At 37.7% G+C, this 23596-nt stretch overlaps 3 gene segments (V, D, J or C); all 3 read left to right on the forward strand.

Annotated features, from left to right (window-relative positions):
- The first annotated feature begins 1747 nt into the window (after positions 1–1747).
- On the forward strand, positions 1748–2732 carry LOC114028705. The segment is given in 2 exon segments: positions 1748–2184; positions 2306–2732. Coding segments are annotated over 2 exon segments (399 nt in total).
- On the forward strand, positions 2638–6452 carry LOC114028698. The segment is given in 3 exon segments: positions 2638–2830; positions 5628–5745; positions 5842–6452. Coding segments are annotated over 3 exon segments (570 nt in total).
- Positions 6453–16963: 10511 nt separating this feature from the next.
- LOC114028755 lies at positions 16964–17772 on the forward strand. The segment is given in 2 exon segments: positions 16964–17236; positions 17435–17772. Coding segments are annotated over 2 exon segments (444 nt in total).
- Positions 17773–23596: the final 5824 nt, after the last annotated feature.

A 23596-nucleotide genomic window follows, 5' to 3' on the forward strand; every position in this document is an offset into this window, starting at 1 on the left:
GGGGCAGACAACATGTAGTTATATGCCAATCACATTTGTAGGTACAGTTAAACTATACGTAAGGTAGATACAAAGTAAACTTGGAGAAGACACTAGCAGCTAGAAAGGACCTCACACAGAGATGACACTGAGTTGAGTTTTAAAGGAAACTACACAGTAGTTTCTGTATACTTCTTATAACATTTCTCTGTATACACTAGATTCCAAGAATGATGGAAAGCATTCCAGGTATGGGGGACAATGTACATAAAGGCACAGAGAAGGGAGATTGAATGTCATGTAAGAGGAATAAGTCAATACATGGCATTTAGCTCAATAGTCAATATATATAGTCAGTAAGGCAATATGGTTGGACCACAGAGTGTGTGAAGGGGAATAATGTTCAATAAGGTTAGAAAGGTAGGATGGGGCCAGATTGTTAAGAGCTTTAAATGCAAAGGAGTTTGTACTTCCTTCTAGAGATAGTAGGGAACCAATAGTTTACTGAGTAAGAAGGTAACATGGTCATAGATGTGACCTTTAGGAAAAACAGTTTGGTAGCTGTGAGAAGAATGGACTGGAATACATGGAACCTTGAGACAAGGAGAACAATTAGGAAGCTATTGCAATAAATAGTCCAGCTAAGAAAAGGTAATGAGGTCCTGAATTATTCCCATTCATGTTAACACATCATTCTTATGGCCTTCCCTTACTTTTTTCCATTTCTGCAGTCTCTAATATTCTTGGCATGTATTCCTAGGGTCCTACCTTTTCCACCTTCTTCCTTGCAGAGACTTCAAATTTTATCAGTTATTATACAGCACAGCAGGCAAAGCCTTCCTATACATTGTACTAGAGAATCCAATAAGAATTATGTTTTTGCCTTGCACAGGAAAGAAGAGGAGAAATAGGATAAAAATATAACCAATTTCAGGAAATTAATAATAATTGGACATCAAGATTATAAAAAGACCACATTTCATGAGGGGTTCTAGCCATACCCACCTCATTTCTCATTTGACTCCCTCTGGATTTCTCTGTCTCCTCAGTTCTCTTTTATTTTCCTCCATTAGAAGGCAAGTTCCTTCATGACTGAGGCTATCTGGTCTGCTTGTATTTATATACCCAGCACTTAGTGCTGTGCTTGGCACATAGTAAGCTATTAATAAATGCTTTATTTATCTAAGAAAGAAAAAGAAAAAGAAAAAAGAAAAAAGAGAAGAGGCAGAAAATGACAGAGAGCCATCTTGAGGAAGAGAGAGAGATTTTTTTGGTGTTGTTTTTCAGTCATTTTGTTGTTTGTTGTTTTTCAGTCATGTCCAACTCTTTATGACCCTATTTGGGGTTTTGTTGGCAAAGATACTGAAGTGGTTTGCCACTTCCTTCTCTAGCTCACTTTGCAGATGAGAAAACTGAAGCAAACAGTGTTAAGTGACCTGCCCAAGGCCACACAGCTAGTAAGTATCTGAGGCCACATTTGAACTCAGGAAGATGAGTCTTCCTGACACTCTATCCACTGAATGATTTAGCTGCCCTAGAGAGAGACAATAGGGTAAAAAAAAAATCAGGAAACACAACCAGCAATCTACTTGGATGGAAAGAAAGCTAATTTGAGAAAGAGACATGGAAACCATGTAAGAGAAAGACTAGAGGGCAAATTCTTGCAAGATATCAGACCTATACTATACCCTGACATATTATTTAGAAAACAGGAACAGTAGTGATGAGTTTGTCTTCACCCCCAGTTTCTGCCCTACCCCACTGGAAATGAGACTGAACAGTAGTAGACTGAAGATACTGGCAGGCACTCAGTAATATTTCACTTCTATTCATGTACTTGACCACAAGAGGGCAATGATTTCCAACACAAAAATGCCACATGTCAATTTATTGTGATGGTTTCTACTCACAAATTCTGCCTCTTCTTATGTCTTCACTTTATGTCGAACTGTGAAGACCTTAGATGAGGAATGAGCTCTAAGGTTATAAAATCAATCTGAGAACAACAACAAAAAAAGGTGGGGGGTGAATTTGCTTAAGATTAGAAACGTTGGTCATTGAATCTGCCTTCTGTAGCCTTCTCCTTGGGAGAGAAGGACCAGTTCCAGGGAAGGATTTGTTGTTTCTCCGAAATCTGCTTCCCCACTGCTGGATCAGCCATGCTCTCTGCTCCCACCTCAGTGATCGGGATTCTGTTACTATTTGGTGAGAACAATGGCATTGATCACTCTCATTTTTTCAGTTTAGTTGGATCTTTAAACTCATATTTTAACTGCTGAATTTAATGATTTATATGGTGAGTGTAACTAAAGTCATTGTTTTTCAGGGGGTACCTATGGAGATTCAGTGACCCAGACAGAAGGACACATCACCCTGCCTGAGCGAGCACCACTCACACTGAACTGTTCTTATCAGACCAGTGGAACACCTTATCTCTTCTGGTATATCCAGTATCCCAATGAAGCTCTCAAGCTCCTCCTGAGAGAGACATCAGGAAAAGACCAGCAGAAGGACAACAATGGATTTTGGGCCCAAAAGATTAAGGAAAAGTCTTTCTTCCAGCTGGAGAAAACTTCAGTCCAAACGGGAGATTCTGCTGTGTACTATTGTGTTCTGAATGACACAGTGATGGGGACTGCAGGGGGAGCTGAACACAAACCCTCAGAGGCACAGGAGTGATCTTGAGTCTAGCCAGCCTTGGAAGCGGGGTTTGACTCTGTTCCTCCCAGACAAGGACATGTGGGAACATCCCCCAGGGAAAAGGCTAAACCTTACTTTCATAAGCATTGGTGTGATTGTGCTTGGGAAGTGGAGAAGAGAAGTCTGTCTTTGGGCCAGTCCCTACTCTCAGGTGTGGTAGCTCTTTCAGTCAATAAGCATTTATTAAAGCACCTGCTATGTACCAGGTACTGTGTTGAACTCTGGGGATAAAAAGAAAGGCACAAGATAGTCTCCTTTTTCAAGGAGCTTAAAGTCTGATGGAGGATTCATGAAAATGACTATGCACAAACAAGCTATATACAGCATAAACTGGAGATAATTAATAGATGGAAGACACTGATAATTAAAGGGGATTGGAATTTTAGCTGGGACTTGAAGGAAGCTAGTAGATACAGGAGTCAGAAATGAGGAGGGAAAGTATTCCAGGCATGAAACGCAGTCACTGTAATTACTCAGAGTCTGGACATGTAGTCTTGTGCAAGGAACCTCAAGGAAGCCAGTGTTGTTGGATGGCAGAGGAGGGAAGGGGAAGGAATTTGTAAGAAAACTGGAGAGATAGGAGAGGGCTAGATTATGAAGGGCTTTGAATGCCAAACAGAGGATTTTATATTTGATCCTACAGGTAATAGGGAGCCACTGGATTTTATTGAATAGGAGGGAGAACTGAATTTTAGGAAACTCACTCTGGATGGGTGAAGGACAGATTAGAGTGAGGAGAGATGAAATAGGGAAGGGAAGGGAAGGGAAGGGAAGGGAAGGGAAGGGAAGGGAAAGCAGGCTATTGCAATATTCCAGACATGAAGTAATAAGGGCCTATAATAGGCAATGTCAGAGGAGAGAAATGGGTATATGCAAGATGTAGTATGAAGTTAGAATCAAGAGGACTTGCAACAAATTGGATATGGTAAGTCCGAGAGAATGAGGAGTTGAAAATGAAACCTATGTTTTGAGTCTATTTGATGGGGAGGATGATGGTGCCCTCAATAGTAATATGAAAGTTCAGAAGGGGCATTTGAATTTGAAATTATAACTGTAGGAGGAAATAACTCCCAAGAGATAGAGTAAGAACAGAATAAGCTTAAATTCATTAACTATCAGAACTGGAAACACCTGTGGGAACCTACAAAGCTCATACCAGGAGAGTAGTGATCAGATGGCACCCAAGATCAGCCTGATTAGGAAAGGATGTAAGTTTGAAGCTCCCTGGCCTGAGCCACCCCTGAAATCTTTCAAGAACTCATCACTCAATACTTGGAGAAAACAGTGGTAGTACCCAAGGTAATATAAGTCAGAACTTATATTACCTGGTTAATATAGGTACTTGCTTATAGTACTAGAATTGCTCAAGAAGTTTGCAGAACTTTACCCTGACAAAAACCCCATTTGGGAACTAGGGCTGGAAGAATGATTAAATAAACAAATAAAAAATACCATCAATAAAGAAATATTATGGAATCATGGAAGCCCAAGATACAAACCCAGAAGAGAATATCTCTACAACATCAACAAGCAAAATCTCAAATAAAACCATAGCTTGGCAACACGGTCATTAGAATTTCCAAAAGAAATAAAACAAGTTTAAAAATGATATTATAAATGAATTGAGAACTCTAAAGGAAAGAATGGTAAACTAAATATGAACTGGATATGGAAATACGAATTGTGAGTGTGTGTTTGTGTGTGTGTCTGTATCAGTGGTTGTGAGCCTAAAATGTTGATAAATTAGCATATATATGATAGAAAGAGTGTCCAAGACAGAGGCACTGTGGTGTAGTGGAAAGAGTACTGCATTTGGAGTCAGACACCCTGGATCCAGTACCCAACTCTGGTACTTTACCCTTCTCATCTTGTGCAAATCAAGTCATATCTTGGACCCCAGTTTTTCTATCTTTAAAATGAGAGGGCATAATGTGATGATCTCTGATATTCCTTCCAGCTCTATAGCCTAAGACCTTAAAGTGAAATAGAATGGGACAGTTCAAATAATGAAAGAAAATGTTGGAGCAAAGTTAAAGGGAGAAGTGCTACTGGGATGAGAATTAAATAGTTTAGCAGCCAGGTGCCACACAGCTTCTTCTCTATCTATTCATATTGATTATGCCCTTCTGCTAACCTTCCTTTACTCTCCTCATTTTGAAGTATTCACTTTTCTGCACTTTCAAGTTCTTGACTTCTCCATTTTGTTCTATTTCCACACATCACGTTCCACCTCTCAGCCATTGCATGGTCCAGCAGGACAAGACTTCCTAGTCATCACGCTAAAGAATCCGAAAGGACTTGTATAATTCTACCTACACCTCCTTCACGGACATCAGAGTGTGTGAAAGCATAAAGTAGAAATAAGTTTAAGGACAAAACAGTGGCCTGGCATTCAAGGAAAGGGAAAAGAGGGGCAGGAAGTGACAGAAAATTTGAGGAAGAGGGAAATAGTAAGATAACAAAATGGCAGGAAAGGCAATCAGCAGGCCACTTAGAAAGAAAGAGACAACTAAATTGAGAAAGTAGAGCAGCTATCATTCATGAGAGAAACCAAAACACATACTCTTGCAAGATCTCAGACTTTCTAAGACCTGGCATAGTTCATAGACAACCTAGACAGTGGTGATGCCTTTGTCTGATTGGAATTAAGGCCAGGTAGTTGATGACAGGGTTAGATATTCAAAGAAGTATTTCAAGCCATTCCTGAGTTGAATCACAAGAGGGCATTGTTTCTCAACTTAGAAAAGTCACGTGTCAGTTTAGTGTGATGAAGTCTCTGCATCAATTCTGCCTTTTTCTCTTTCTTTACTTTTCTCCAAACTTTGAGGACTGAGAGGGAGGCTAAGATCAGAGTCTATGCATCCAACCTCAGAACCAAAAAGAAGGATATTTTCCTAAAATTAGTAACATTGATAGTAATATCTGCCTTCTGTATCCTGGTACAAAAGGACTTGGAAGAGAAGGACCAGGGAGGGAAATACTCTTTCTCCCACATCTGCCTCCCAACCACTGGACCAGCCATGATCTCTACTCCCACTTTGGTGATTGGGATTCTGTTATTATTTGGTGAGTACAATGACATTGGTCACTCTCAACATATATTATTAATTTAGTAAGATCTTTAATCTCTAATTACAGTAAATGTTTCTCTTTGTTTTTCAGGGGGCACTTATGAAGATTCAGTGACCCAGACAGAAGGACACATCACTCTCCTTGAGGGAGCATCACTCACACTGAACTGCTCTTATCAGACCATTAATATACCTTATCTTTTCTGGTATATCCAGTATCCCAGTGAAGTTCTGAAGCTCTTCCTGAGAGAAACATCAGGGAAAGACCAAGAGAAAGACAACAATGGATTTTGGACCAGAAAGATTAAGGAAGAATCTTCCTTCTACCTGGAGAAGACCTCAGTCCAAATAGGAGATTCTGCTGTGTACTACTGTGTTCTGAGTGACACAGTGATGGAGACTGTAGGGAGAGCTGAACACAAACCCTGAGAAGCATAGGAGTGATCCTGAGTCTGCCAGCCCTGAGAGGGGAGTTTTATTCTCTATTCCAAAAATACCAGCTTTGGGGACATCTCTTGAATAAAGGGCTAAACTCTACTGTCCTACAAACCCTGGTTTCATAGATGTCTGTGAATATCATAAACCTCAGTTCCTGCACTCAGGCACGAACATGCCTTCTCTTTCTCTGGTCCTAGATATTCTTATTTAGGAATTATTTATAAGAAGTTTACTGCTTTTCTTCCATAAAGGGAAGCATTTGAATTTGAAGGTGTAACTACCATAAGAGGAAATGATTAATTATGAATAGAGCAATAACAGAAGGAACTTAAACTCATAGTCTATTAGATGAAGCAATATGCAGGCAATTACTAAGTGCCAGGCACTATGCCATGCACTATAGGCACAAATATAAGCAAAAAGAATGACAAACCCTGTTCTCCATTATTTTAAATTCTAATGGGAGAGGACAGTACATAAAAGACATTTGGAAGAAGGCGGAGGGAGGGGGAGAAGTGAGTCAGGCAGAAATCACAGAATCACAGAATTTTAGAGTTTAGGAAAGGTCCAAAGTAGCTATCTAGTCCAAACCATACCCCAAAGAAATCCCTACTATAACACATACAATTAATAAATGGACTTCCAGCCTCTGCTTAAAGAACTCAATGACAAGGAACCCACAACTTTCCTGAGCATTCCATTTCACTTTTGAACAGTTCTAATTGTTAGAAAGTTTTTTCCTCTCATGGACCCTATGTTGGAAACAATCTCTGATCCTCTTTATTCTTCCATTTTGGGCCAACTAAATAGATGAATAAAAAAAAATCTAGTCTCTCTACAACAAATATTTGAAATCAGATATCAAGTCTGCGTTGATTCTTCTCCTCTCCAAGATAAAATTACCCAGTTCCTACAATAATCTTCATATAACATAAACTCAAGACTTTTCACCATCTTGGTCATCCTCTTCTGAATTTACTTCAGTTTACTAATCTCCTCAGTATGGTACACAGAGGAGAAGTCAAATTTTTGAACCTAAGTATAAAATTATATTGAATTTCATCTCATCAGTTTCAGTACAATGTGCTAGTCTAGGTAATGGTAAACTATAACCCTGGGGCTAATTCTTCCTACCACCTGTTTTTGTATAGCCCGGAAGCTAAGAATGGTTTTTACATTTTAAAAATGCAATAAAACTTTATTTTAAAATGTAAAAATCATTCTTAGTTCACCTTACAAAAAAGGCAGGTGGACTGGAATTGGCCTTTGCACTATATAGTTTTCTGAGCCCTGCTTTAGTCTGTCAAAATCCTTTTTCTCATGACTATAATCCAAGCTATGTTTCTCAGATTTCTGTTATTCCTAAATCTGATGATTGTAAACTACACACACACACACATGTATTATATATGTGTGTGTGTGTGTATACATATATATCTTTTGTATTTTATTTTTAATTCATGGAATAAAACAAACATTTCTATAACATAGTACAATAAAAAAGATGATTGCATATAAAACTGTAAATTTGATATGTTCAACTTGCTATTCCTTTCGAATATACAACAAAATTATCATGTAAATTTCTTTTTTTTTCTTCCCTCCCCTTCCCATCCTAGAGATGGGCTACTAATAGACACAAATAGGTGTATATATATATATATGTAAAATTATTCTATACATATTTTTGTTTATCAATTCTTTTCCCAGATGCAGACAGCATCTTTCTTCATGTCCTTTATAGTTAATTTGGGTATTTATAATAGTCAAAATAACTTATTTGCTCGAAGTCATTCTTAAAACAATATTGATGTTACTGTATACAATGGTCTCTTGGTTCTGTTCATTTCACTCTTCATTATTTCTTGCAAGTCTTTCCATGTTTTTCTAAAATCATTGAGCTCATAATTTCTTATAGCACAGTAGTATTCCATCACAATCATATAACACAACTTATTTAGCCATTCCTCAATTGATGGGTATCCCTGCAATTTCCAGTTCTTTGCCACCACAAAGAAAACTGCTATAAACATTTTAAAACATATATCTTATTTTCCTTTTTCCCTAATTATCTTTGGAAATAGACCAATTAGTGGTATTGCTGATGTCAAAGGGTATAGGTAATTTAATAACTCTTTGGGCATAATTTCAGATTGTTCTCCAAAATGATTGAATCAGTTCACAATTCAATGAATTAGTTGTACCAGTTTTTTCCACATCCCCTCCAATATCTGTCACTTTCTTTTTCTATCATTTTAGCCAATCTGGTAGATGTAAAATGATATCTCAAGGTTGTTTTAATTTGTATTTCTCTGATCAATAATGATTTAGAGCATTTTTTCATATGACTACAAATTGTTTTAATTTCTTCTTTAGAAAATTGCTTGTTCATATCCTTTGACCATTTATCAATTGGGAGAATGACTCATATTCTTATAGATTTGACAAGATCTTTATGTATTTTATATACGAGACTTCTATCTGATAAACTGCCTATAACATTTTCCCCCAATTTTCTGCTTTCCTTCTGATCTTGGATACATTTATTTTATTTGTACAAAAACTTTTTAATTTAATGTAATCAAAATGATCCATTTTACACCTAACTATGCTCTCCATTTCCTGTTTATTCATAAATTGTTCACTTATCCGTAAGTCTGATAAGTAATATTTTCCATGTTCTACTTTTCCTGTAAAATCTCTCTTTATATCTGGGTCATGTATCCATTTTGACCTTATCTTGGTAAATGGTGTAAGATATTGGTCGATGCCCAGTTTCTGAAATCTTTTTTATGAAATCTATATCTTTACCTAATTCAATGATAAAAATGAAAAAAACACACACACATTTAACAGCAAGTGGTCAAATTCACTTTCTTGAAATACTCCACTATAGACCCCTTGCCAAGTTAACACTGAGCCATTAATGCCTACTCTTATGCATTCAACTATTTCTAAATCCTTCTCTAGAATTACTATCTTGTTTAGATCTCTCTATGCTTCCCACAAGAATAGTTAGAGATATTTTGTTGAATCCTTTAATAAAATCTAGGTAAACTATATCTGCGGCATTTCCCTAATCTACCAATTTAGAGACTCAGTTAAAAAAAGAAATAAGGTTAGTTTGGCATGGTGGTTCTAGATGAAGCTATACAGGTTTTTTTGTAATCATTACTTCTATTGCTAAATATTTCTCTAAAGACACATTTTAGAATTTCCCTAAGGGTGGAAGTTAAGGTTCCCTTTGTTTCCAGACTGTTTTCTTCCTTTTAAAAATAAAGCGGGATAGCACTAACCCTTCTCCATTATCTGATTCTCTCTTTCTCTACTCTTTTTCCCTCATATGGGAGGCACATCTATCATCCTAAGTGCTCTTGATTGGCTATTTCTCTAAGTTGGCCTGAAAGGTTATAAAAATCAAATCTGTACCCTAGGATGATGAAGTTGTTATCAGTGAGAGTAGTTTTCCTTAATATTCTAATATATTTCTTTACATTCGGTTTGCCTTCCTATCTTTGACATATAGTCATCAGACCCCTCTGACAAGGTGCCTCTCTTAACAGGTCCCATCCCTCTTGGTTGAGAGAATTCTCTAGAAGACATAATGAGAGAATACTTGTAAAACACTATGTAAAATTTTAAGTGTTAACTTCTGCTGCTACCATTGCTGCTGTTGCTGCTACATGACCTAAACACATTATTGATAAAGACTTAGCAAACATATCTGCCAATTCCTTCAGTGCCCAAGGATATAGATCACCTAGGCCAGGTGACTTGAATTCATCAAGAATAACTAGATTATTGGGGACAGCTAGGTGGCACAGTGGATAGAGCACCAGCCCTGGAGTCAGGAGGACCTGAGTTTAAATCAGGCCTCAGACACATCATAACACTTATTAGCTGTGTGACTTTGGGCAAGTCACTTAACCCCAATTGCCTCACCAAAAAGCAAAAAAAAAAAAAGAATAACTAGATTATTGCAGCAGCTTAGATAAAATTTAGAAGCAATTTCTTTTTTTGTGAGGCAATTGGGATTAAGTGACGTGCCCAGAGTCACACAGCTAGTAAGTGTTATGTCTGAGGCCGGATTTGAACTCAGGTCCTCCTGACTCAAGGGCAGAGAAATAATTTGAGAGAGGTAATAGATAAAATTTAGTTGAAGAATATCTAAGATGAAATGACCATTTAGCCATAATTTTAATGTTTGGTCAAAAGAAGGCAATATATGCAAGAAACTCTTCCAACTAGGTCAGTAGGTTGCACATATAGGGGTAACAGGTTTAGTCTCTGGCTTAGCAGATGTCTTGTTGACTCTCTTGTAACAGGTGCTACTCCCCACCTAGAGTGTCACTGCACCTCACTCAGGCCTTGCTGGTTTCAGCATCCCTTGTTGAAGTCAAGACAAATGAAGAACTTCTTACAAGCCCCATGAGTGATAATGTGGATGCTGTTAATCTTTGGCATTTTAAATGATTTCTTCATAGGAAGTCTTCAAAGGTTTGGTAACCGCCTTAGGAAAAGGAGAAGGTTTTCTCTTTATTCTTCAAATTGCTCAGGTGAGGGCCAGATGTGAAGCTAGGCTACATAAGAGTTTCTGATGCTCAGAGGAAACTTCAGAAGCATGGCAGGGATGGAACAATAAGCCATTTCATTTACGAGAATGTGCATCTTACAAGAGTATCTTCTTTCTCTCTCTTTCTGAAGAGGCCTATGCATCTAACAAGTTGAGCAGATTCATCATTTCATGACTATTCAAGAAGGAAAAACCTTGACAATGATCTGTAGCTAATTAAGATTTTTATGTAGCTCTTTATCTATATCATATATATAAGCAGGAACCTAGGAAAATTCCTATTGTGTTGTTCATCTTAGTTAAGGGTAGAGGAGTGAAGACTCTGAAAAGCTTAATTGATTAGATAGATGAGAAAAAGCAGGACAACTCCCTGCTTGCCATCTCAGAGACTTGGACGCCTACTTCTATGCTGGGGAGGCATTACGTACCTAGAGAATATGCTATCTATACACAAACCCTGTACTTGGAACTCCAGCTATATCATCTGTCATGGGAGCCTCTGTAATTGGCAAGAAGCATTTTCCACAGAACTTTAATTACATAGAAGACCAAAAAAAGAGATACTACTTGTGAAGACAGATTTCAAGATACTCCTTCATTACTGTGAAAACTTTTCTAGAAATCCAACTGAAATTTTATAATTTAACTATAATTTATATAGCATTTTGAGGGGGTTTGCAATGTATTTTACATAAATTATCTCATATGAGCCCCAGAACAATTCTATTGGGCAGTATCTCCATTTTACAGATAAGGAAACAGACTGATAGTGGTTAAGTGGTTTGGACAGATAATAAGTGTCTGGAATAGGATTTGAACTTAGATCTTCCTGACTGCAAGTCCAGCACTCTATCTACTATAGCACATATATGCCTCAATTCAATGCCTTGTAGCAAATCCTCTCTCTGAACACAAAGGTCCTAGCTATGTTTTAAAGACTTTCCAATTCTCTGGTACAATGCTTTCAGCCAAATAATCTGAGAACTTCAGTATCTAACTTCCCCCAAGAGTAAATACTATCTCCCCTTACAAGAACATGTTCTCACAAGGCAGAAGATATGGAGTTTTATTTATGAATTAATGGAAACAGACATTACTTCCATCTGAACCAAGGGAAAGTAATAATGTGCTTACTGTGTATACCATCCCAAACACTAATAATGTTTCTATGACTTCTAGTACTGCCCTTGGATTGGGCCCAATTTCGGGGGGGGGGTGGGTTTGTTTCCTCCTCTGTTACTCATCCTTCTGGGTTACATTGTTTGCTAGTAGCTGTCCTTGACTCCCAGTGCTTTCAGTCAATGTCACTGATTTCTGCTCTATATAGGGCTCTTGTCTTCTGTCCCCTTCTATATCTCCACTAAAGTCTTTTTGAGTTCTACACTCCTTGACCTTTTGTATAAAATTTTAATTTCTTTGTATGGAATTCAAGGCTCTCCTCAAGCTGTTACCACCATGCCTTGTCAGCCTTATTTCCTATTTCTCTTGTCTACATAAGTCTTTATTCCAGTCACATTGGATTTCTGACCATTCCCTACACCTGACCCTTACTTTCTTGCTTCCAAACTTTGAGCATGGTATTCCCTGTGACCAGAATTCCCTCTAACAATCTGCTTCATCTATTGTATTTGTATGTGTCCCTCAAAGGCAAATCCAGATACCACTGCTTTAAATAAACCTTCCCTGGCCACTCTATTATAATTTGTGAACGTATCATATCTGATCAACTTTCTTGAAAAACACACACATACACACTTTCTGCACCCAAGAGTTCAGGAATCCAAATGAATAACTAGTACTGCATATGAATTTATCCCTCTTTTCTCAAGATTCCAAACCTTTAGTTGAGGCAAATCATATACAGAGTTTTGGTGTTGGTGATGAGAAACTAACCTTTTCAATATCAACTGTAGAGCTAAAGCAAACTCTGTCTTGTCAAAAGTGAAGGAAATTTTCATCCTGACTAAATCCCTATCCATGTATTATTTGGATGTCCTGACTACATTCCTAGCATACATATTTGAGAGAAAAATCAAGAGTCTTCAAAGAAAGCTAGAGAAAATGACAGAGAAAGCGATCATGCATTCAATGTTTTTAAATCAGGCCTTGGGGGTAAGGGATAGTTGTTTACAATTTAAGAAAGTCAAACAATGTCAGGTGTAACTCTGGGCTGGGAGAAGCCTCCTAAAGGGGAAGTCCATCCAGGGTTACAAGGTTCAGAATAGGAATGTTTTGGGGGCTGTCCCTAGAGATCCTTTGGGTGAAGCTGACCTATGAATTTGAGTGATTTCCTGATTCAGTAATGGAGTACTGTGGTGATGGCAGCTCCTTGAGGGAAGATGCTGTGTCTTCTATCTGTTCTGAATTATGAGGACTTAGTCATGTGTGAAAGTTTGATGACTGATGATGACTGTAAAGGGAGAGACAACAGAGAGATATGAGAACATCCATCACTGCTCTGAAAATAAGGATCTCATTTAATTTCTGTCTTCCATTATCTTTCTGCAAAGGAGAATCCGCCAAAGGCTCAAAAATCAGAGTCCTCAACCTCCGAGCATACTTTCATAATCATAAGCACTTTGCCAAAAAATCATGATCATTTTTTACTGAAGACAGAAATGAACCTGCAGAAACTATGTCTCTTTGATGACATGAAAAAGGGTCAGTTAAGTAAAAATTTGAGGGAAATTAACTGAAAATCTGATAAGAAGAGGCAGCACAATCCCTGATCCACCATTGCCTCCCACCTATCTGCCCAGAGAGTCAGACTTCTTCTACCCTAAATGGCATTTATGGGTTGGCCTGCAGGCTACAGGATAAGGTGTTTCTCATCATTTAAAAGATGGTCAGGAGGGACTCACCAGTCAAAATGACTGTCCAAATTGGAGGTGGCTCATATAACTCCCACATGTCTACTACAGAAATACCTTGAAGTTCATACCGGACCAAATAATGATTAAGAAATCTAATGAAAAACTACAATAGGTGACATCATCCACCTCAGCACTTCATGAGAGGTCAGCAAGAAGCCTGTGGACAATAAGAAAGAGAGACAGCAAACAAAATGGGATCCAGCACAGGATAGCTTTTCAATGTGGCAAGAAATGGCCAGGGACATGTGTAGTCTGAAGGCTCTGTGTCTGAAGACAGCAAGAGTGGAAAGCTCTCTTAGGAAAGCTCCAGGGTGGCCAGAAAGCCTCGCAGAGGAGACCTTTCAAGTATCTGAGAGGGATAGCAGCAGGTAGCGACGAGTGAGGTGCTTCAGAGCTCAGACCAGGACAGCCTGGGCCCAAGAGTTCTAAGATCCTTAACACTCTGTCCTGAGATACCAGAGAGACTCTTCAAGATCTAGCACTTTGAACCTCAAAGATCCATAGTGCCTAATTCCAGGAGGTTAAGGTGAAGGCAGAAACCTGGGGCACCCAAGGCAAAACCAAGTGAGGCAGGACAGCCCACCCAAAAGCACAGCAAGAGGCAGAGTGTGGTCCTAGCATAAAACCCTAATTCAGGAACTAAATCTGGAGAGATTAGTAACAACGACAACAACACACCACCAACCTGTATCAAAAATTATTGCCAATCTAGAGATTCCCAAGTAAAAGGAGCAATCAGACATGTAATAACTGCTAGCAGAAACTATAAAGGACGGATGGATTTTCCATAAGGATTATATGAATACTTGTGCAAAAGATATTTTAAAACATATATAAAGATACAAAAAAATTGACCTGGGAAGTAGATCAAGGAGAGATATTTTAAGAATCATTGGAATCCCTGAAAAACATGAAAAAACTAATTGTTTTATTTCAAGAAATCATAAATAAAATTTTCTCAGATCTATTAGAACCAGAGATCAAAATACAAATCTGCCAATCATCTCCTGAAAGGAACCCCCAAAAGGAAAAGTCACAGAACATTTCAGCCAGAATCCAAATTTCCCACATAAAAAATATATCTTGCAAGCCTCTACAAAAAAACAATTCAAGTACAAAGAAATTCTGTCAGGATCATGCAAGATCTTCTTTAAATGAAAGAGGATCTTGGAATACAATATTTTTAAAGGCAAAAGCTATAGGCTTGAAACAAAAAAAAAAACTTACCCTGAAAAGCAGAATATAATCCTAGAGAATAAAAAAAAAAAGCAGACCTTTACTAGAAGAGCAGATTTTCAAAGATTTCTAATGAAAATGCCAAAACTGAATAAGGAACTTTGAAATACAAACACAGGAGTCCAGAGAAAACTAGAAAGGTAAATTTCTTTGAGAACTTGGAAGGAGTTGTATGATAGTGTGGTACTGAAATTCTAACAGGGAAGATGAAATAAGTGTCTCTTCAAAACCTTAATATCTTCAAAGGGCATTGAGGGAGTTGAATAAGAAAGAAGACCTGGGGGTGGATTGGTTCTGCTATGAGGACTTTAAGAGGGGAAAAAGAAGAGAAAGAAAAGTGAGCACACTAGTATAGAAAGCAGGAAGAAGAGGATGGGACTTGCTGTTTCTCATAATTGGTTATGTAAGAATAAGAGGAGATAAATATGTAAGAAAATGTGGGATAGTGTGTGTCACATGAACTATTTTTGGAAATAAACAAAAGGGGGTTGAACACCCACAGTCTGGTGTAGAAATCCATCAAATTTGGGGTAGCTAGGTGGTGCAATGAATAGAGCTCAGGCCTTGGAGTCAGGAGGACCTGAGTTCAAATTCGATCTCAGACACTTGATACTTACTAACTGTGTGACCCTGTGCAAGTCACTTAACCTTGATTGCCTCACCAAAAAAAAAAATACATCAAACTGAACAGAAAAAAACAAGCAAGGATGGGCATGGGGGTTGTTAAAAGAGAAGATAATATTAGGGAGAGAATAGCTGCAAGCAAAACAAACTTCCAGATTCTAAAAGGAAAACTATAAGAAAGGAGAAATAAAAGGAAAAAAAGTCCCTTCTAAGAGGGTGGCTTAGAATGTCTCTTAGACATTTGGGGAGTGGCTGAACAAACTATGGTATATTGACATAATGAAATATTGTTCTGTAAGAAATGAAGAAAGCACTTCAGGAAATCTTGGTTAGTACAAACTGATGCAGAATAAAGTGAGCAGAAACAGAAGAATATTTCATACAAGCGGAGCAATGTTGTAAAGAGAAAAACATTGAAAGATTTAAGAATTCTGATCAAATTAATTTTGAGGAAATGAGGCCATATGCATATCACAGAAAGTGGAGGCAATGTGAGTCGAAAGAGCACACATTTGAAATCAGATGCCGTGTGTCCAAATGCTGAGGCTGTTATTTTTTACCTGCATGATCTTCGCAAGTCACCTCACATTTCTGGAACACTTTCTTTTTATAAAAGGAAGGGTTTGCATTGCCTAATATCTAAGTCTCCTTCTTGCACTAATTATTAAGATCTATGATAGCACAGAACAGGACAGGAGAACTCATGAAAGCAGATGTCAAAAAAAAAGATAATGGTTAAGTGAGACACAATGATAAATAAGTAGACCAGTTCCCAATCTCTGTTCAATTTCTTCCCTTCCCATTCATCCTGATCATGTCCTTTCTGCTGGCCTTCCCTTGACCTCTAGTACCACTGTCCTACACTCTTAAGTTCCTTCCTTCCCCATTTTCTTCAGTTTGCATACTTCATATTCCGTGTGTTGTCTGTAACATCAGGACAAGACCACATAGTCACCGTGCTAGGGAATCCAAATGGATATGGACAGTGTGCTCTACAATTCCCCTACATGGACATCAGATTGAGTTCATGGAAAAAAAATATATTTAAGAGAAAAAAGGTGTTCCAGAACTCAAGCTCAAAAGACACAAAACAGGCAGAAAATGATAGCAAATTTGAAGAAAGAAGAGATAATGAAATGTAAGTGGAGGCAATCACCAAACCACTATGGGGGAAAGAGCTAAATCTGAGCATCTTCTTTCAAGAAAAAGACTAGGGAACATATTCTTTCTACAAATCAGACCCAAGGCCTGATATGTCACTTATAAGAGTGGGTCAATAGTGATGCTTTTGTCATCACCCCCAGTAACCACTCTATCTAATTGGAAATGAGGCCAGATAGTTGAAAATGATGACAGGTATTGTGAGGAATATTTCATAGCCATTCCTACACTCAGCCACAAGGGAGCGATATTTCACAATACAAAAACCAACACAGAAACCATCAACTGTGGTTTTAATGTGATGATATCTCTGCCCACTTCTGCTTTTCTCTTCTCTTCTCCAAACTGAAGACCCAGAGGGAGCCTGATATCACAGATTAGAAAGACAACCTTAGAACCAAAAAGAACGTTTGTTTAAAATTAGGAACATCAAGAGTGGTGTCTGCTTTCTGTATCCTGGTAGAAGAAAACTTGGATGAGGACTGGATCTGGGAAAGGAAGTACTGACATCTACTTCACCATGACTGGACTACCTATGATCTCTGCTCCTGCTTCAGTGATTGGGATCCTCTTACTCTTTGGTGAGGACAATATTCCTGATGAATTCAATGTCTATATATTTCAGCTTAGTAGGATCTTTAACTTCTCTCTCTCTCTCTCTCTCTGTCTGTCTCTCTCTCTCTCTCTCTCTCTCTCTCTGTCTCTCTCTCTCTCTCTCTCTCTCTCTGTCTCTCTCTCTCTCTCATACATAGAGTATAACCTAAGTATTTGTTTTTCAGGAGGTACGTATGGAGATTCAGTGACCCAGCCAGAAGGACACATCACCCTCCCTGAGCGAGCACCACTCACACTGAACTGTTCTTATCAAACCAGTGTAACACCTTATCTCTTCTGGTATATCCAGTATCCCAATGAAGCTCTCAAGCTCCTCCTGGGAGAGACATCAGGAAAAGACCAGCAGAAGGACAACAATGGATTTTGGGCCCAAAAGATTAAGGAAAAGTCTTTCTTCCAGCTGGAGAAAACTTCAGTCCAAACGGGAGATTCTGCTGTGTACTATTGTGTTCTGAGTGACACAGTGATGGGGACTGCAGGGGGAGCTGAACACAAACCCTGAGAGGCACAGGAGTGATCTTGAGTCTGGCAAGCCTTAGGAGGGGAGCTCTATTCTCTTTCCAAACAAACCCTACTGTGGAGACATGCACTTGAATAGATGAACTCTGTGGGCCCACAGTCGCTGGTGTCATTGAAACTACAAAACAAAGGAGTGAAAGTCAATGGAATATCCTAAGCCTCCATCTCTGGGACAATTCCTACTCTCAGGCATGGACATTTATTCTCTTGCTCTGATGCTGGGTGTTCATATTTAGGAACCACTCGTGGGAAATATGTTCATTCTTCTTCATAAGCTATAGCATTTTAATTTGAAATTATAACCAATGTAGGTGGAAATAATTCACTAGTAGCCAAGTAAAATCACAGGAAATTGAGACTTACTGACTATTACAGCTGAAACAACCCATGAAATCCTTTCAGATAAGGAAAGTGAAGAGAACCAAGGTACCAAGTCAGGCAGAAGTCACAGCAACATAGAATTTTAAAGTTGGAAAGGACTTAGTGGCCTAAGTTGTGCAATACATTCAATAAATGGTTATCCAACATTTACTTGTCAAACTATAATGAGTGGGAAGGTACCATCTCTTGAGGCATCCTATTTCGCTTTTGGAAGTTCTAGTTGTTAAAAATGGTTTTTTTTCCTGTTGTTAACCTTCAATTTGCCTCTATGTAAATTCTACCCAGGCAGTTAGGTCAGGCACTGAATAGAGCATTGGGTTTAGAATCAGGAAGACTATTCATAAGTTCAAATCCAACCTCAGACACTTACTAGCTGTGTGACCCTGGGCAAGTCCCTTAACCCTGTTTGCCTCAGTTTCTCATGTGTAAAATGAGCTAGAGAAGGAAATGACAAACCACTCCAGTATCTCTGACAAGAAAACCTTAAATGGGGTCATTAAAAGTCAGACACTTCTGAGAAACAATAACAAATTCTACCTGGTACTCTTGGTTCTGCCCTTAGGATCAAACAGAAAAGGCTAATTTCTATAGCTTTTCAAATAATTGAAATAAGATATCACATCACTATTGAGTCTTCTCTTGTCCAGGCTAAATATTCCATACTTTCTTCAACTGATAGTCAAATGTAATTTCTCAAGGTCCTTTGTCATCCTGTTTGCCCTCCTCAATACACTTTAAAGCTGATCAATGTTTTTGTTACTGTAACACAGAGAACTGAACAAAATACTACAGATCAGGTCTGAATAAGATAGATTACAGAGGGACTATCACTTTCTTGTTCCTGGAAACTATTTATCTTGCAATACGTTCCAATATCACATGACATTTTTAGCTTCTACTTCATAGTGCTGAACAGAAGCGTGCTAGAGCCAACTTGAACCAAATTGCAAGAGTATATTGTTAAATTTTTAGTATTAGCATTTACATCTTGAGAATTGACAAACTAGGGGGCAGCTAGGTGGCGCAGTGCATAGAGCACTGGCCCTGAAGTCAGGAGGAAATGAGTTCAAATCCGACCTCAGGTCAAACACTTGACACTTACTAACTGTGTGACCCTGGGCCCCACTTAACCCCAATTGCCAAAAAAAAAAAAAGGGAGAGAGAGGATTGACAAACTATAAATCAGGACTTGATTTAGTATTTTAGATAGACAAATATAGAAACTTAAGAAAATGATGGAGAATATGTTAATAATACAGATTAAATTATTAAACTTAAAAGCATATTGGGGTTCCCTTTTTTTAAGAGCCAGTTGTCAAATATCTACCAGCATATCTCTGCTGCTGTCTCAGATTGAGTTTGCAGTAAATTAAAATTTCTAGGTCTTCATCAGATAAATTTTCAACTATCATGTCTCTCCCACTCTATACTAATAAAATTGAATTTTTGAACCCAAGTATAAAACTTTATATTTATACCTACTGAATTTCCTCTTTTGGATTCAACTTAATGTTCTAATCTATCAAGATCATTTTGCATCCTGGATTCCAGTTTGCTAACTATCCCTTCCAATTTTCTTCAATCTGAAATTTTAGTGAGAATGCCATCTATAACTTCATCCAAGTGATTAATGAAAAAAAAATTTAATGGCCAAATACAGATCTCTGAGGTATCCCAGTGAAAACCTCTCACCAAATTTACAATGCACAATTTTACTATTTTTTTTGAATCTGATAATTCAACTAGCTCTAAATCCAAATATTATATAGTTTACATTTCTCCATCTTTTCTACAAGAATTGTAAAAGATTCTTTATCAAAAGTGGTGCAAAATTTAGGTACTCCATGCCCAACAACCCCAACTACCAGTTTAGGTACCCTACTGAATAATGAAATAAGGTTATCTTGCTATGATCCATATTTGGTGATGTCATACTGGCTTTTAGAATTACTACTTTTACTGTTAAACATTCACTGACCATCTCTTTTAAGATTGATTCTAGAATTTCTCTAAGAATGTAAGTCAAGCTCCCTGTCAAACTCTAGTTTTCAGATGCTGTTCTCTTTCCTTGAAAATTGGAACAATAATCTAGAACCGGCTAAAAAAATAGTGACAGATCAGTGGAATATATTAGGTACACAATGAACAATACTAAATTACCATAGATCTAGTGTTTAATAAATGCAAAGATCCAAGTTTTTGACTATCTGACAAAAACTGCTGGGAAAACTAGACAGCAGTTTGGTGGAAGCTAGGTATAGACCTGCATCTCAGACCATGTACCAAGATAAGATCAAAAAGAGTAAATGATTTAGACATAAAAGGTGATAGCATTAGCAAATTAGGGGAGCGTGGAATATCTTACCCATCAGATCTACAAATAAGGGAAGAATTTATGACAAAACAAGAGATAGAGAGCATTACAGGATGCAAAATAGATAATTTTGATTGCATTAAATAGTTTTTGTACAAGCAAAACCAACGGAGCCAAGAAGAAAAGCAGAAAACTCTGGTGGGGGGACAACAAATTTCTCTAATAAAGGCCTCATTTCTCAAATATATAGAGAACTGAGTCAAATTTATACGCATAGTAGTCATTCCCCAATTGATGAATACAAACAGCCAGTTTTCAGAAGAAGAAATTAAACCTATCTACAACCATGTTAAAAAATGCTCTAATTCATTTTTGATTAGAGAAATGCAAATTAAAACAACTTTGAGATATCATCTCCCATATATCAGATTGGCTAAAATGATAGAAGGGGAAAATGACAAATATTAGGATACTAATACACTGTTGGTGGAGCTGCAAACCAATTCAACCATTCTGGAGAACAATCTGGAACCATGGCCAAAGGGCTATAAAGCTGTGTATACTGTTTGACCCAGCAATACCACTACTAGTCCTGTATCCCAAAGAGAACAAAGAAAAAGGAAAAGGACCTAAATTTACAAAGTAGCATCTCTTTTTGTGATAGCAAAGAATTGGATATTGAGGGGATGTCCATCAATTAGGGAATGGCTGAACAAGTTGTAGTATATTATTGTGATGGAATGCTGTTATGCTATAAGAAATGATTAGCAGGATGCTTTCAGAAAAACCTGGAAAGACTTAAATGAACTGATGCAAAATAAAGAGAGCAGAACAGGAGTATATTGTACACAGTAACAACAATACTGTACAATGATCAACTGTGAATAATTTAGCTAATCTTAGCAATATGGCAATCTAAGACAATTCTGAAGGACTTATGATACAAAACCTTATCCACCTCCAGAGAAAGAACTGATGGAGCCTGAATACAGATTGAAATATACTTTTAAAAATTATTTTTCTTGGTCTTTTTGGCTTTGTTTTCTTTCACAGCATGACTAATATGAAAATATATTTTTCATGACTGCACATATGTAACCCATATTAAATTGCTTGCCTTCCCAATGGGGGTGGGGGTGGGAGAGTAGAGAGGAAAGGTGAGAATTTGGAACTCAAAATTTTAAAAAAATGGTAAAAATTGTTTTTACATGTAATTGGGGAAATAAAACATTTTTAAAAGAAAAAATTGAAAGAGAAAAAGAAAACAATATTTTTCCTTCTCCGGTATTTTGGTTCCTCTCCCTTTTTTCATGATCTATCAAATATTACTAACAGTGACTTAGCAAACACATCTGCCAATTCCTGCAGCACCTGAGGATATAGGTCATTTAAACCAGAGGATTCACATCCATCAAGGTCAACTAGATTCTTTCCCACCACCAGTAACTTAGATATAATTTATAGATAATTAGAGGTAACAGAGATTGTTTAATTGAAAAAAAATTCTGAAAAGTAGCAGTCCTTTATTTAGCATTTCAATCTTTGGCCAAAAGAGGGCAATGTTTACAACAAATTCTTTTGCCTACTTTGCTAGGTTGCTGGTAAAGATTTAGTCTCTGGCTTGGCAAATGTCTTTTGGAATCAGTTGTCACAGATGCTGTATACCCAGAGTAATACTGCACCTCATTGAGGTCTTAGTAGTTTCCGAGGCTCTTGCTGAAGGCAGAAGACATTAAGAACCTCCTGGGAGCCCATTAGTCAGCCTCTGGATGCTATTAACCTGTGAGTTAGGCTTTTTTCATTATTTCCTCACAGAGAGTCCTACTGGTTTGGAAGCTCCCTGCCAGGAGGGAAATATTTCCTCTTTATTCTTAGAAATGCTCCAATCAAGATCAGACATGTATGTAAGCTGCAGAAACATTTATGATGCTTAGAGGGAGCTTCAGTAGCATGACAGGGACAGAAAAATAAACCATTGCATTTGTGAGAATGTACACATCTCAGGAGAGTCTCCTCTTTCTCCTACTCTTTCTGAATAGGTCTAAACAGCTACCAATTACAATAAAGTCCCCAAACATCAAGGGAAAAAAAGCCATGAAGATGATTTGCCATGCTTTTTTATAGCTTACATTGATACAGGAAAAGTCCTATTCTCTTGTTCATCTTAGTTAAGAATGGGGAAATGAAGAGTCTGAAAAATATAATTGGCCAGTTGGATAAGAAAAAGCAACACAGTTTCTTGCTTCTCATGTCTTCCCCTCCCAGAGATTTGACCACCTACTTGTATGCTGGAGTGACATTCCCTGAAACCAGCACCCTAGACACAAGCTACCTGCACTTGCAGATACATATTTATTTTTCATGGGACCCTTTGTAATGATAAGGAAACATTTTCTAAAAAGTTTTGTCCATAAAAGAGAAATAAAAGAATCTCCAAATTTCAAGATGGCTCTTTATTACTGTGCAAAATTCACCAGAAATCCAACATGAATTCATTATCTTGTGCCAAGGTATCTCTCTTGACATAAAGAAGCCAGATATGTTTTAGTAACCTTTTGATTCTCTTCTAAACTTCTGTTCAGATGATGTGGAAGCTTTGGTATTTAAGATTCTGCAAAGTAGACAAGTCTCAAAGCATGTGCAGTGTTAATTCACAAATTGATAGAAAGATACAATATATGTAAGCTAACAGAAGTACAACTTTCATCTTCTCCCAGGTCCAGTTGGTTGCCTCTATAATTGAACAGTTCCACTTTCTCCCATCAGATCAAAACTATCACCCTAAACTCTCACAATGCTGACAGCTCTTCACAGCTGAACTTTTGCCCTAAAAGACGAAGTTTTTCCTCATTTCCAGAAGACCATATATGAAACTTGACCTGTATTAGGATGTGTTTCTGAGAATAATTTTTATAAATCAAAAGAATGTATCTCCATTATTTTTAAGCCTTCTTTTTCACACTATCCCCCAACCCAAATGTTAAAGTCTAGGTTTCTGGAGAAGAAACATAAACCCATATCTTACTGGTTTGGAGGCCAACTCTCTATTCACTGTGCTAAGCTACCTTGATTGCATGTGCATTTTAAAACCAGTATCTGTGATTCCATTAGT

Source organism: Vombatus ursinus, unplaced genomic scaffold (genome assembly GCF_900497805.2).
Source record: "Vombatus ursinus unplaced genomic scaffold, bare-nosed wombat genome assembly UNPS02014894.1, whole genome shotgun sequence".
Classification (NCBI taxonomy): Eukaryota; Metazoa; Chordata; class Mammalia; order Diprotodontia; family Vombatidae; genus Vombatus; species Vombatus ursinus.